Genomic DNA, 13,758 nt, shown 5'->3' with positions numbered 1-13,758 from the left:
AGATTTTGGGATCAATCGGGCCAAAGGTCAAGGTCAAGGTCATGGAAAGGTCAAAATCTTCTTTTTACCATAGCACGGTGAATTTGTATCCAATTGGCATGCAACTCATGCCAAAATGTTCATAATTCAATGCCCAATCTTGTGCTATGCGAAGGTATGCGCTCTACCGAGTGCCCATTCTAGTTACTTCTGTTTTAAAACACAGAAGAAGTGACGATGTGACCACGCAGAGCACGACTCTCTGGGAATCTCACGTTTTAAATGTCAATAACAAGCCGGGCTGTCACCTCCCTCCGGGAGCAGTGTGTGTGTATACAGCTCCAGAAAAATAGTGATTTGGAGTCGAGGAGAAATTGTCATTTGATTGGTTGTCGAGCAGATCACAGGGGAGGAAACGGGAGGATTTCATAATTGACTCTTTATTTTTCTCTTGTCGCCTCTAGACGGCCTGCAACTGTCGGAACGGCTTTCAAGGACCGGGGCGGGTCTGTTACCCCGTCAACCCCTGCAGAACCGTACGTACACGCCTCCCAACAATTGTGTTCACCGGCCCCCCCGCCGGCTCTTCAAACAACCGATCACACAGCCGGGCGTCTTCATTGATTATTCAGATGGCCTGACGGCGAGCGCTTTGGACTGATCACCGGTGGGATGTTGACCTTTAACGCTCCTCGCCACATTGGATCAACCAAAGTTTACTCTGTGGTGGCAGCAGGGTTGTTAAAGTTAGCCGCTACCTATTTAATTATTTAGCAAAGAAAATACGCACCGCGAGTTTTATTGCCCACAATGCTCAGATGTAAATGTCGTCCTGGATCGGTTTGTGCATATCTAATACGGACGATGCTCCTCCTGCAGAAACAGCCAAGCCTGTCCTCTTGTCATGAAGTAAAGATACATGTGTGTGTGTGTGTGTGTGTGTGTGCAGAGAAATGGTGGTTGCAGTGCGCACGCTCGCTGCAAGTACCTGGGTCAGGGTCAGAGGAACTGCACCTGCTACAGAGGCCACGTGGGCGACGGCTTCGATTGCCGAGGAAGCTCCAACAATGTGAGTCACATGACCTCTGACTCCCCCCCCTGACCTTTGACCTACATTTCTCTCTCTCTCTCTCCGCCCCCTCATCCTCCTCCCCCTAACAGGAAGTCTGTCTGTCTTACAGGAGTTGTTCCGCAAACCCGAGAACTCCTTCTTACGGCGAATGTTATCTGTGAGTCGTGTTGAAATCCACAAAAAAGCATCAAACTTCTTCCTGTGGTTTAAGATGCCATTTTTTTAAATGATAGGTTTTGCACGAGTTCACTTTGTCTTCTTTGTGCTCCTCAGAAATCGAGCACTCGAGGTTTTCAGGGCGACGGACCGTTCACCGTCTTCGTCCCCGTAGAGGAAACCAACAACGTCTCCACTGTGTGTACAACATCTGCTGTTTTTTAATGATCCGATGTAATAACGATGATATTACCCTGTAACAAGCGCATGTCACATTCCTATGTGTCCCCCCCCCCTCCATCTCTTATCTCTCATAATGAGCTTCATTATCTAGCAGACTGAGCCTCCGCTCTCCTCCGTCGCTCCTCCATCCCTCTCCAACCTCATATCGGGAAGAGACACACATCACCTGATCCCCTGCAGCTGAGGCCAATTAGGCCTCTTCGCCCGGCACCTGGTCCCTGAGCCCCTCCCCTCTCACCCCCTCTCCTGCCGACTGAGCTGGGGAGCTCCGCCTCAGCCTGGCTCCTCTGTCCTGACATCCTCCCCAGTGTGTGGAGCCCACTGGATCTCACTTCTTGGTGCTCGGCCCCTCCACCCACTTTTCTTTAATGAGGTCGAGCACCCCCCGCGGCGTCCTGCCGAACAAGAGTTCAAAGGGTGGAACCCCCGTGGAGGCCTGTGTGTGGGGGGGGGGGGGTCTTGATTCACTGCAAACAGAGAATCAAGCCCATTTAAGTTCATCTCCATTAATACATTTACGGATCATGGACTTCAAAGTCTTCTTCAGACGCTCCACCAGACCGTTGGTCTGCGGGTGGTGCACACTGGCCAGTAACCCGTAAAGTTCTCTCCGTGTCCTCGACATGAACTGGGTGCCCTGGGCAGTCAGAATCTCTTTCGGGGGATTCCGACTCTGGACCTGAAACGGCGTCTGCGCGACACTCTTTGCAGAAATGTTGCGCATCGCCACCGCCTCCAGGGTATCGTGTGTTGCGTAATCCACGAGGACTAACGCAGAGCGATATCCGCAGAGCGATATCCGCAGAGCGATATCCGCAGAGCGCTCCGGGGAAATGGCCCCGATGAGGTCCGTGCCGATTCGCTCAAACAGAACCTCCATTAACGACAGAGGATTTACCAGCCGACCCTCCGGGCAAGACGCACACCAACGCCCCGGGTCATTATCCGCTCCAGTATCCCATGTGACCAGCCGTCGGGTTAGAGTGAGAAGTCTGGTAATTTACCGGCGGCTCTTCGGCATCAAGCAAATTGGTGTTTTCCCGCCATGTCTGAGTGTCACAGCTCGCTCCGTACAGCCTGTCCCGAATCAATAACTAGTGTGGATATGACTGCGCACCATCTGACCATCAGTTCTCATCACCTGGTCGAAGGCTGAGCGGAGGGTATCGTCCCGAGACCGCTCGAGTGGGAAACCTTCCATGGAGTACAATTAGAGTCTCCACTGGAGGCCCCCGAGCACAGCCCCACCTCTTCCCCCTGCAGCCGGCCCCATTAACTTATCAAACCCCGGGCCAATCTGTAGCTCCACCCCCCGTCAAGGGGGGAGGGTCCGCAGCTGTCCGAGCGGCAAGCTGTTCCAGGGCGTGGGTCTGCCCCCCTCCCCCCCAGCATCTGCCCGAGCACAATGACTGTCTTCTGGCTGCTATTCGATGCTCCCCTTTAAGGGGGCCCCACGTTGGGCATGTAACAAGTTCACAGTCCTACACACACCAAAGGATGAGCGCACGCTCGGGACGAGCTTCATCATCGAGCAGCCGGAGCCTCCGCTCTCCTCCGTCACGCCCCCTTCCCTCTCGAACCTCATACAGGGAAGAGACGCACCTGATCCCCTGCAGCTGAGGCCAATGAGGCCTCTTCAGCCGGCACCTGGTCCCTGAGCCCCTCCCCCACTCCCCTCCGCAGCTGAGCCGCCACACACCCGACTTATCTCAGATTCTTAGTGTCTTTCCTATAGAAAAAACATATTGTTATTCACAAGATGATTCACATAAATAATTAGGTCAATTTATGTGTGTGCGTCATAAAACGGGATTATGGTTGCTAATGCATGAAATCTACCTCATTAACTGTGTGTGTGTGTGCGTGTGTGTGTGTGTGTGTGTGTACGTTTGCAGGTCAATGAATGGGAGCAGTCCGGTCGTCTCGCTGAACTGGTTCGTTACCACGTCGTTTCCTGTGAGGTTTTGACCTTGACTGACCTCAAAACCACCACGGTTGCTGTCGCTACGTCAGGACACAAGCTGCACTTTAGCCTGCTGGAGGTAACACACACACACACACACAGACGCACATTTATCTGTGGGGGGCTGCAGCTCTACTCAGTATCAATAAGGGCGGAGCCACAACAGTATTTCGGATGATTTGCAACTTCTGGGCCTGAAAGATAAAACCATGATGGGAGACTGCAGTTCCTGAAATGGCCACTTGAGGCTCTAAAAGCGAGTTAATCCTCACAAATCATAACGCTTTATATAGAAAATGAACTTGGTGAAATCCTGGTACAGAAACGCTTTGAGACTTTCTGTAACTCCTCCGTTTACGTTTTAAATGTATATAAAGTATATATTCATTATTATGGTCTGTGTGTCATAGCTAGGCGTCCCGTGAAAACCCCGTTCTCCAACTGTCTCCACGCCTCCACCTGTCTCACCATCCTCCTCTCCCTGTCTTTATTCCTACCCGTCTGCCTCCTCCTCTCCTGCAGGGCTCGGTGTGGGTGAACAACCGATCGCGGATCGTGAAGAGCGACTACACCACCGCTAACGGCGTCATCCACCACGTGGACACGCTGCTGACGCCCTACAGGCTGCAGGACAAGCCGAGCCTCCGGGCCAACGCGGTGGGCGGAGCTTACGGGGAAACACACGATGGACGATGGATGAGGGTTGACACCTGACTCTCTCTTTCTCTCTCTCTCTGTTTAGATGAACTTCACGTCAGCAGCTGTGTTTTATGGCTACAACCGCTTCTACAAACTCGTGAAGGTACACATATTAAGTAAACATGCTGCACCTCCTGGTTCGATACACCGACATCTTCTTCTCACTTTGGACTTCACCTCCTCCTTCGTTGACTCCTCCCCCAATCACACATCTCTTCCTCCTCCTATCACTCCGTATCCTCCAGTGACCTGGATGCCAACTCCTTTTACATGTTGCATAACATTGCATGTCACATGACGTGGAGCACCCCAACGTTACCCCTAATGTTATGTAACATGTAATATTATTTAACATGACATGTTACGTGACATGTCATTTATCTGAGGCTGTTATCCAAAGAAGGTAACTTGTGTAACCTTGACTACAGGACGCGGGGTTACTGCCCCTGCTGCAGATGTCCATCCACCAGCCGCTCACCATGTTCTGGCCCACGGACGAGGCCCTCGGCGCCCTGCCGGCCGAACGGCAGCACTGGCTCTCCAGCCCCGACCACCGGGAACAAGTGGCGGCCCTCATGAAGGCTCACATCGTACGCAACGGCAAGGTAGGAGGAGGAGGAGGAGGAGGAAGGGGGAGGGAGAGGAAGGGAGAGGAAGGGGAGGACAGGGAGGAGGAGGGAGGGGGAGGAGGATGAGAGGCAGGGGGAGGAGGAGAGGGAGGAGGGGGAGTGAGAGGTAGAGGAGGGAGGAGGAAGAGGGGAGAGGACAGGGAGGGGGAGGAAGAGGAGATGGGGAGCAGGAGGAGGAGGAAGGAGGAGGAGGAGGAGGAGGGCTCTCCAGCCCCGACCACCGAGAACAAGTGGCGGCCCTCATGAAGGCTCACATCGTACGCAACGGCAAGGTAGGAGGAGGAGGAGGAGGAAGGGGGAGGGAGAGGAAGGGGAGGACAGGGAGGAGGAGGGAGGGGGAGGAGGATGAGAGGCAGGGGGAGGAGGAGAGGGAGGAGGGGGAGTGAGAGGAAGAGGAGGGAGGAGGAAGAGGGGAGAGGACAGGGAGGGGGAGGAAGAGGAGATGGGGAGCAGGAGGAGGAGGAAGGAGGAGGAGGAGGAGGAGGGCTCTCCAGCCCCGACCACCGAGAACAAGTGGCGGCCCTCATGAAGGCTCACATCGTACGCAACGGCAAGGTAGGAGGAGGAGGAGGAGGAGGAAGGGGGAGGGAGAGGAAGGGAGAGGAAGGGGAGGATGAGAGGCAGGGGGAGGAGGAGAGGGAGGAGGGGGAGTGAGAGGTAGAGGAGGGAGGAGGAAGAGGGGAGAGGACAGGGAGGGGGAGGAAGAGGAGATGGGGAGCAGGAGGAGGAGGAAGGAGGAGGAGGAGGAGGAGGAGGAGGGCTCTCCAGCCCCGACCACCGAGAACAAGTGGCGGCCCTCATGAAGGCTCACATCGTACGCAACGGCAAGGTAGGAGGAGAGGGGGGGGGAGGAAGGGAGAGGAAGGGGTGGGAGGGGTGGGAGGGAGGGAGGGAGGAGGAAGGGGGGAGGGAGGGAGGAGGAAGAGGTGATGGGGGAAGAGGAGGAGGAGGGCTCTCCAGCCCCGACCACCGGGAACAAGTGGCGGCCCTCATGAAGGCTCATATCGTACGCAACGGCAAGGTAGGAGGAGGAGGAGGAGGAAGGGGGAGGTGGTGAGGGAGGAGGGGGAGTGAGAGGAAGGGGGAGGAGGAGGAGGAAGGGGGAGGGAGAGGAAGGGGAGGACAGGGAGGAGGAGGAAGAGGAGATGGGGAGCAGGAGGAGGAAGGAGAGGGAGGAGGAGGAGGAGGGCTCTCCAGCCCCGACCACCGAGAACAAGTGGCTTCCTTAGTGGAGGCTCACATCGTATGCAACTCCAAGGTAGAAGGAGGGGAGAAGAAGGAGGAAGGGGAAGAAGAGGAGGGTGGAGGGAGGAGGACAGAAGAAGGACGAAGTGGGGGAAGAGGAGGGAAGGAGGAGGAGGAGGGGTGTGGAATAGGAAGAGGAGGAAGGAGGATGGCTTTAATTTGTTTGCGTTTAAGCGTAACTTTTTTAATCGCGCCCCTAAAGGGTGAAAAGTTTATTCCAACCCAGAAGAAGGAAACCGTTCTATAAATGTATGACGTCCCGGTGGAGTCTTGCCACTAGAACGTGTTTCACTCACGACGGTTCAGTTATTTTATGAATGAACCGTTTTGTCAAAAACAGTTTCCATAACCAAGATGATTTATTTTTAAAAGACAAAACATTTTCAATTTACAACCTGAGACGTTAAGATAGAAGACAAAGAAAAACAGCAACTGTTGTTGACTCAAAATGACTCTGAATTGTGTGTGTGTGTGTGTGTGTTGTGTGTGTGGTGTGTGTGTGTGTGTGCGTACGTGTTTTTAGTTGTTGGGTATCGCTCAGCCACATAAATACTCGGCATACCGCACCATGCACGGATCCACCATCAAGTACAGCTGTGACAAGACGCTGGTGGTAAGAAAACACACACACACACACACACACACACACACACACACACTATTACTTTTTAAATGCTATGTAATACTGCTGTACTATATTATTACACTGCACCTTACACTTTCTCTTATATCCATGCTATACTGTACAATATCAAACGATAAAATGTGGAAATGTTAACGACATTATTATATTAGTTTTACAGTATGTTCCTGGCTTACAGGAGTCATTCGGGGTTCTCCCTGGAGGACACACAAAAACACAAATATATCTATTTGTATTTGTTTTCACTTCCCTATTGATCTGCACTTAGTTCTGCCTGCAACACCTGAATTGACCCCCTGGGGATCAATAACGGCATAACTGATCTTAGCTTATGTTAGCTTAGCATACGTTAGCCCAGCTTATTCCATTCACACCAGAGTTTGATGCTTTCATACCTCTTACTGAAGTTAGGTGTTGTCACGACTAAATCAAGCAGCGGAGGATTAGCGTTACTAACTATTAGCATTATTAAGCGTAATAAATTAGTAAAATGTTACCAACATTTTAACTTAACGCTTCATCCACACTCTTGTCACAGTGTAGAAAATAAGACTGCTTCTGTGGGACGAGTGACTTCTTTCTGTAACCGGTGTCGTATGAAAGCGCGGTGGAGTTAGCATGCTAGCTGGCTAACTAGCATACAGGTGGATAGTTAGCTAGCTTGCTAATCGTGGCATGCTGAAAATGTCTGTTCTGGTTCTGTGGCAGAGCTTAAAAAGTTATTGATCTGTGTGTCTGTGTGTGCGTGTGTCTGTGTGTGGTTGTGTGTGTGTGTGTCTGTGTGTGGTTGTGTGTGTGTGTTTTCAGGGGGCTATCTGGCTTAATGAGAATGCAGCCAGGGTGGTGGAGCGCTTCCTGGACTTCAAAGAGGGCGTTGCCTACGGCATCGACCAGTTGCTGGAGCCGCCGGGCATGGGAGCGGTCTGCGACAACATGCAGAGCAAAACCACCTCCGTAGGAAGAACTGTTGTTGTTATTACCTTCGCATTGAAAATGAGGAAGGTTATGTTTTGATCGCTGTGTATTTATTTATTTATATATTTATTTGTATGCGTGTTACTCGCATAACACAAAACGTATTAAACCGAATCGCATGAAATTTGGTGGGATGATTGGTTATTATCCGGGGACCATTTGATTAGATTTTGAGATCGATCGGGTCAAAGGTCAAGGCCAAGGTCATGAAAAGGTCAACATCTTCTTTTTACCATAGCACGGTCAATTTTTATCCAATTGGCATGCAACTAATGCCAAAATGTGGCTGCGGCGAAGCTATGCGCTCTACCGAGTGCCCGTTCTAGTTACTTATGATGATATTAGGACATATTTGGGTGTTTGTATGTGTGGAGTTTTGGCGAAAAACAATAACAAAACCAAAGCTAAGACACATTTAAATGTAACAAACGGAAAGTACAAAACACTACCAGTTAAAGCATAATGTGCTGCTTCAAACTAGGATATAGTTATATTATCAGCTCTGGTCACACCAGAAGTTAACACAACGCTGTGCTGACCTTTAAGTCACGGTCTTGGAAAACCTGGAAAAGTCATGGAATTTGTAAATGGTTTTTTTCCAGGCCTGGAAAAGTCATGGGGAACAAATAAATCCCAAAAGTTTTGGAAAAGTCATAGAAATGTTATGTATTCATAAGTTCATCTACACTGAATTTTAAATAATTAATATGCTTTTATAAGAATGACGCTCAAAATATAAGCCGGCATACGCTCCTTCATTGCGTGAACGCACCTTAACTGAAAATACATGTTTATTATTTTAATCAAACTATTATCTCTCATTCATTTATGTAATTTAAGTTCATCCTGTACGCTTTGGAATTCTCATTCTTGGTTTAAATACTACATTTTCTCACTATTTCATTAAACTTTTTGTTAAACTGTCTCAGGGTCGCTGTGGACGCTGCAACACGCCCCCAACCTGCCACTTCAGACACCGAGACACGGTGAGATCTCATTATTATTTGTATATATTTTTTTGTGTGAACATTAGCAGCTTTTATGATACATTTAGATAAACGTAAGTCCCGCCTTCTTCTTCCAGGGAAAGACGGAGCCTTGTTTTAACAGGTCCCCCTCGCTCGGGCGGCGCCACTCCCAATGGTACTTGGACAACCCGTTCAGCATTATGGGCTGTAAGAGAGTGTGTCAGTATTCCTCCTGGGTCAAACAGTGCTGCAAAAACCACTACGGCCGAGACTGCCAAGGTAAGGCATCACCTGTGGAGTTACGTAAAGATTGTTTAAAGGTGCCACAAAAGACAGGCCCTTCAAATCTAGACGTCTCCCTCTGGAGGACAGAGCCGGGTTCATTTCATGGCTGAAGTGTCTCAGGATTGCAGTCCACTTTAAAGTTATTAGTTACTTAATAAATAGTATTATTTGAATCAGGATGTTACCCTTTCTCTGTTGTTTGTTCTCACTTGACTCCGCCTCTTCCCTGTGTCTCTTGTTTGTCCTCACTTGACTCCGCCTCTTCCCTGTGTCTCTTTTGTTTGTTCTCACTTGACTCCGCCTCTTCCCTGTGTCTCTTTTGTTTGTCCTCACTTGACTCCGCCTCTTCCCTGTGTCTCTTGTTTGTCCTCACTTGACTCCGCCTCTTCCCTGTGTCTCTTTTGTTTGTCCTCACTTGACTCCGCCTCTTCCCTGTGTCTCTTGTTTGTCCTCACTTGACTCCGCCTCTTCCCTGTGTCTCTTTTGTTTGTTCTCACTTGACTCCGCCTCTTCCCTGTGTCTCTTGTTTGTCCTCACTTGACTCCGCCTCTTCCCTGTGTCTCTTTTCTTTGTCCTCACTTGACTCCGCCTCTTCCCTGTGTCTCTTTTCTTTGTCCTCACTTGACTCCGCCTCTTCCCTGTGTCTCTTTTCTTTGTCCTCACTTGACTCCGCCTCTTCCCTGTGTCTCTTTTGTTTGTTCTCACTTGACTCCGCCTCTTCCCTGTGTCTCTTGTTTGTCCTCACTTGACTCCGCCTCTTCCCTGTGTCTCTTTTCTTTGTCCTCACTTGACTCCGCCTCTTCCCTGTGTCTCTTGTTTGTCCTCACTTGACTCCGCCTCTTCCCTGTGTCTCTTTTGTTTGTCCTCACTTGACTCCGCCTCTTCCCTGTGTCTCTTTTGTTTGTTCTCACTTGACTCCGCCTCTTCCCTGTGTCTCTTTTCTTTGTCCTCACTTGACTCCGCCTCTTCCCTGTGTCTCTTTTCTTTGTCCTCACTTGACTCCGCCTCTTCCCTGTGTCTCTTGTTTGTCCTCACTTGACTCCGCCTCTTCCCTGTGTCTCTTGTTTGTCCTCACTTGACTCCGCCTCTTCCCTGTGTCTCTTTTGTTTGTTCTCACTTGACTCCGCCTCTTCCCTGTGTCTCTTTTCTTTGTCCTCACTTGACTCCGCCTCTTCCCTGTGTCTCTTTTGTTTGTTCTCACTTGACTCCGCCTCTTCCCTGTGTCTCTTTTGTTTGTCCTCAGTTGACTCCGCCTCTTCCCTGTGTCTCTTTTCTTTGTCCTCACTTGACTCCGCCTCTTCCCTGTGTCTCTTTTGTTTGTTCTCACTTGACTCCGCCTCTTCCCTGTGTCTCTTTTGTTTGTCCTCACTTGACTCCGCCTCTTCCCTGTGTCTCTTTTGTTTGTTCTCACTTGACTCCGCCTCTTCCCTGTGTCTCTTTTCTTTGTCCTCACTTGACTCCGCCTCTTCCCTGTGTCTCTTTTGTTTGTCCTCACTTGACTCCGCCTCTTCCCTGTGTCTCTTTTCTTTGTCCTCAGTTGACTCCGCCTCTTCCCTGTGTCTCTTTTCTTTGTCCTCACTTGACTCCGCCTCTTCCCTGTGTCTCTTACCTGTGTGTGTGTGTGTGTTTCAGTTTGTCCAGGTGGCCTGGAGGCCCCTTGTAGTAACCACGGTAAATGTGAGGATGGCATGCAGGCTTCAGGAAGATGTCGGTGCTTCAAAGGCTTCGTCGGCAACGCCTGTGAACGGTGTGGCACGTCCTACTACGGCACCAACTGCACAGGTAGACTCAAAACTCTGGTTTGTTTTCAACTAAATTACCATAAGATAGGAATGTATTTTAGTGCGCTTCGTGTATTTGCTTTTAAAACGTCAATAAATATCCATATTCTCCAAGCTCCGACACTTTTTTATATCTTCTTGCTCTTTTTTTTATTCGCAAAGACTGAAACTGGACTGAAACTGTTGCTTTGGGATCCTTTGTCTCGTATCTATACGATTCTTTTGCCAGTCAAATTAACACACGGGCCACCCGGCACACGACTGCAGAGCGAGTGCCGGGTGGAGGGGTTGAATATATTAGTCCAGCTAGATAAAGCGGGCTCACTATCGATAAATCCACGACGCTGTCTGTGGTGCTGAAGATATGAAACTGCAACTTATTCTCTAAATCTTGCCCTTCTGTAAAACTCCGTCTTGAATGTATAATATTTTCTAAACTATATATACATATATATATATATATAAGTTTTTCCAACGTGGTTTGCTTCCGTCTCGTCTGAACCGACAGATTCAGTTTCACGCCGATCAAAGAGCTCCGGCTGCCAATCACCCTCCGAGTTACCAGACTCTTGCGTAACTTCTTGCGTAACTTCTTGCGTAACTCCTCCGTCCGCACAAACTTTTATTCTGAGATTATTTCTGAATGATCAGAGTCCGGGCGTCATGTTGTTTCTCCTCTTTCAGGCTGCAGCTGCGGGCGTGAAGGACGGTGTGATGCAGGCATGGAAGGTTCTGGGAAGTGTTCCTGTAACCCGGGCTGGCAAGGCGATGAATGCCAGATCAATATCGGTGAGTTTCCCCCCCGGACTGTGAGCGCCCGATTGCAATTTATGAAATGTGAGTGCAGGATGTTTGTCGGCTTGAGTTGTTCTGCAGTTTTTCTCACCGTCAATCAAAACCACTCAAAAGAAGCACGGGGTCTTTTTTGAAGGTTTACGACGAGACATTCAGAACCCGGAGAACCCAAAACAAACTCGTTACATATGTGACTGTATCTCACCGATTAATAATGGTACCCAGGGTTCATACGGTCATGGGAAACCTGGGGAAATCATGGAATTTAAAAATGGTTATTTTCAGTCCTGGAAAAGTCCTTGAAAAAAATGTGATCCCAAAAGTTTTGGAAAATTCTGCATTCACGCAGTTTGATTAAAAGAATAAACATTTATATACATATTTCTTCTTTATTTAAGTTAAATACTCGTGTATTTCACATAATGTTTGGTCCTAGAGATCCATTGGTCAACATGTGTATGAACTCTGTTTACTGTAATAAAACCACAAGACAGTATTTAATTCATTAATTTTGAAAATGTTCTCTAAATAATTAACAAATCTAATTATTTAACGGTTTTATAGCCCCGCTTTCTTTTTTGATTTCTCTTTTTTGAATGATTGTTTCTGTGTGCAGCCCTGATCCCGGAGGAGTGCCGGCGGTGCCACGCTCAGGCCGACTGCGTGCCGGGTTCTGGTTGTCAGTGCAAATCCGGCTTTCAGGGCAACGGCACCTTCTGCGACCCCGAGCCACGTGAGTGACCTGCAGGACAAAGAAACTGAATTTGTATTATTATTTGTTCATTATCATCATATGTACTTTGTTAAAACAAATAACGTAAATTAAATGTAAACAGCTCATTTCAGGTAAACACTAATCGGCCTTTTATTTTCTTCCTGTGGACGGGAAGAATGATTTGTAGATAATTTGTATCAGATGACAGTTTTATTGTTGTGATATTGTTGTTGTTTCTGGTTTGTTACGCATAATATGAGCTCCACAATTAAAGGCGTTATTATCATTATGATGCGATTAGTTAATTCATCTTAATTCTTTTTATTTATTCTTTATTTTCCCTTTCCTGGAAACCAGTTCAATTCCACGTACAGTCATACGCTCATACATATACATCTGCCATCATCAATGTATTTTGTTTCTTTAAATAATTAAATGAAATGATTTTTAAAAAGCTCACATGTACACATGCATTTTTATTTATTTATTTGTATTTATTAATTATTTTTTCTCTGACTTTATGATGTGTCCACTGTTTCGTCATCCTCTAGGTGTTATGTCTTTTATTGTATTTTGTCTTATAATCAAAAATTCAAAATAAAATAAATTCTTATGATGCGCCGCTCTGCAGCTCCAGACCTCTGCTCCGAGTACAACGGCGGCTGCCACCTGAACGCAGACTGTAACCAGACGGCGCTGCTCGTCAACTGCACCTGTCGCAGCGGTTACCAAGGAGACGGCTACTCTTGCGAGTCCATCAACAGGTAAGCGAAATTCTCTTCCTCTGTTTTTTTTTTTTTGGGATTCCCAAAGGAGACGTTATAGGAGTGTGAGCTACCTGTCTGTCTGTGCTGCAGGTGTATTGAGGAGCAGAACGGAGGCTGCAGTGACTTTGCCTCCTGCAAGTTCACCGGGCCGGTGAGTAAAAACCTTCAAAGGATTAAGAATCAAGACAGTTTCTTTGGGGGGGTGGATTCTTTTTTAAAAGAGATGCAGACGTCAACAAACAAGACTCTTAGTTGAACGAATGCTCACTATGTCTTATAAGGAGTGTTGGGAGAGTTACTTTAAGCACCGTTAAAAAGTTTGGAGTCACCCAGAGAATGTGGTGTTTTCTATGAAAACTCAAACTTTTATTTATCAAATAAATTGCAAAATGAATATAAAATATAGTCACGACATTGACAAGGTTATAAATAATGATTTTTATTGTAAATATTAATGTTGTTCTTCTTGTGGCTCAAAGGAAGGCCAGTTTTATAGCTTCTCTCACCAGCATAACTGTTTTCAGCTGCGCTCACATAAAAAGGGTTTTCAAGCCTCCGCTAGTCTTCTAAGGCGATAACACTATGTACCTTTAGAACACTGGAGATGGGCCTCTACACACCTCTGTAGAGACTTCATTAAACACCAGAGAATAGTCATTTACACATTAACTATGTAGAGAGTGTATTTATGATTCATTTAATGTTATCTTCATTGAAAAAAACAGTGCTTTACTTAGTGACCCCAAACTTTTTAACGGTAGTGTGATAAAATATTAAATTGACTAATATTCGTTATTTTTACTAACTGTACATACAATAAATTAAACTTTTTTTTGTCCTTTA

At 47.8% G+C, this 13,758-nt stretch overlaps 1 protein-coding gene across 1 annotated transcript in view; it reads left to right on the top strand.

The window, feature by feature from the left end:
- stab1 (stabilin 1) overlaps window positions 1–13,758 on the top strand; it is a 62,427-nt gene that overhangs the window by 34,171 nt on the left and 14,498 nt on the right. Inside the window, exons 44-60 of the mRNA XM_056438527.1 lie at window positions 444–515; window positions 929–1,048; window positions 1,161–1,208; window positions 1,325–1,405; window positions 3,346–3,492; window positions 3,936–4,070; window positions 4,156–4,215; window positions 4,541–4,717; window positions 6,510–6,599; window positions 7,437–7,583; window positions 8,534–8,590; window positions 8,689–8,851; window positions 10,490–10,639; window positions 11,323–11,427; window positions 12,050–12,166; window positions 12,780–12,912; window positions 13,006–13,066. Of these exons, the coding sequence (XP_056294502.1) occupies window positions 444–515; window positions 929–1,048; window positions 1,161–1,208; window positions 1,325–1,405; window positions 3,346–3,492; window positions 3,936–4,070; window positions 4,156–4,215; window positions 4,541–4,717; window positions 6,510–6,599; window positions 7,437–7,583; window positions 8,534–8,590; window positions 8,689–8,851; window positions 10,490–10,639; window positions 11,323–11,427; window positions 12,050–12,166; window positions 12,780–12,912; window positions 13,006–13,066 (1,863 nt within the window). The remainder of the gene's footprint in view (window positions 1–443; window positions 516–928; window positions 1,049–1,160; window positions 1,209–1,324; window positions 1,406–3,345; window positions 3,493–3,935; window positions 4,071–4,155; window positions 4,216–4,540; window positions 4,718–6,509; window positions 6,600–7,436; window positions 7,584–8,533; window positions 8,591–8,688; window positions 8,852–10,489; window positions 10,640–11,322; window positions 11,428–12,049; window positions 12,167–12,779; window positions 12,913–13,005; window positions 13,067–13,758) is intronic.

Source organism: Pseudoliparis swirei, chromosome 18, assembly GCF_029220125.1.
Source record: "Pseudoliparis swirei isolate HS2019 ecotype Mariana Trench chromosome 18, NWPU_hadal_v1, whole genome shotgun sequence".
Classification (NCBI taxonomy): Eukaryota; Metazoa; Chordata; class Actinopteri; order Perciformes; family Liparidae; genus Pseudoliparis; species Pseudoliparis swirei.
Note: the sequence above shows the minus strand (reverse complement) of the source record. Positions and strands in the feature narration are given on the sequence as shown.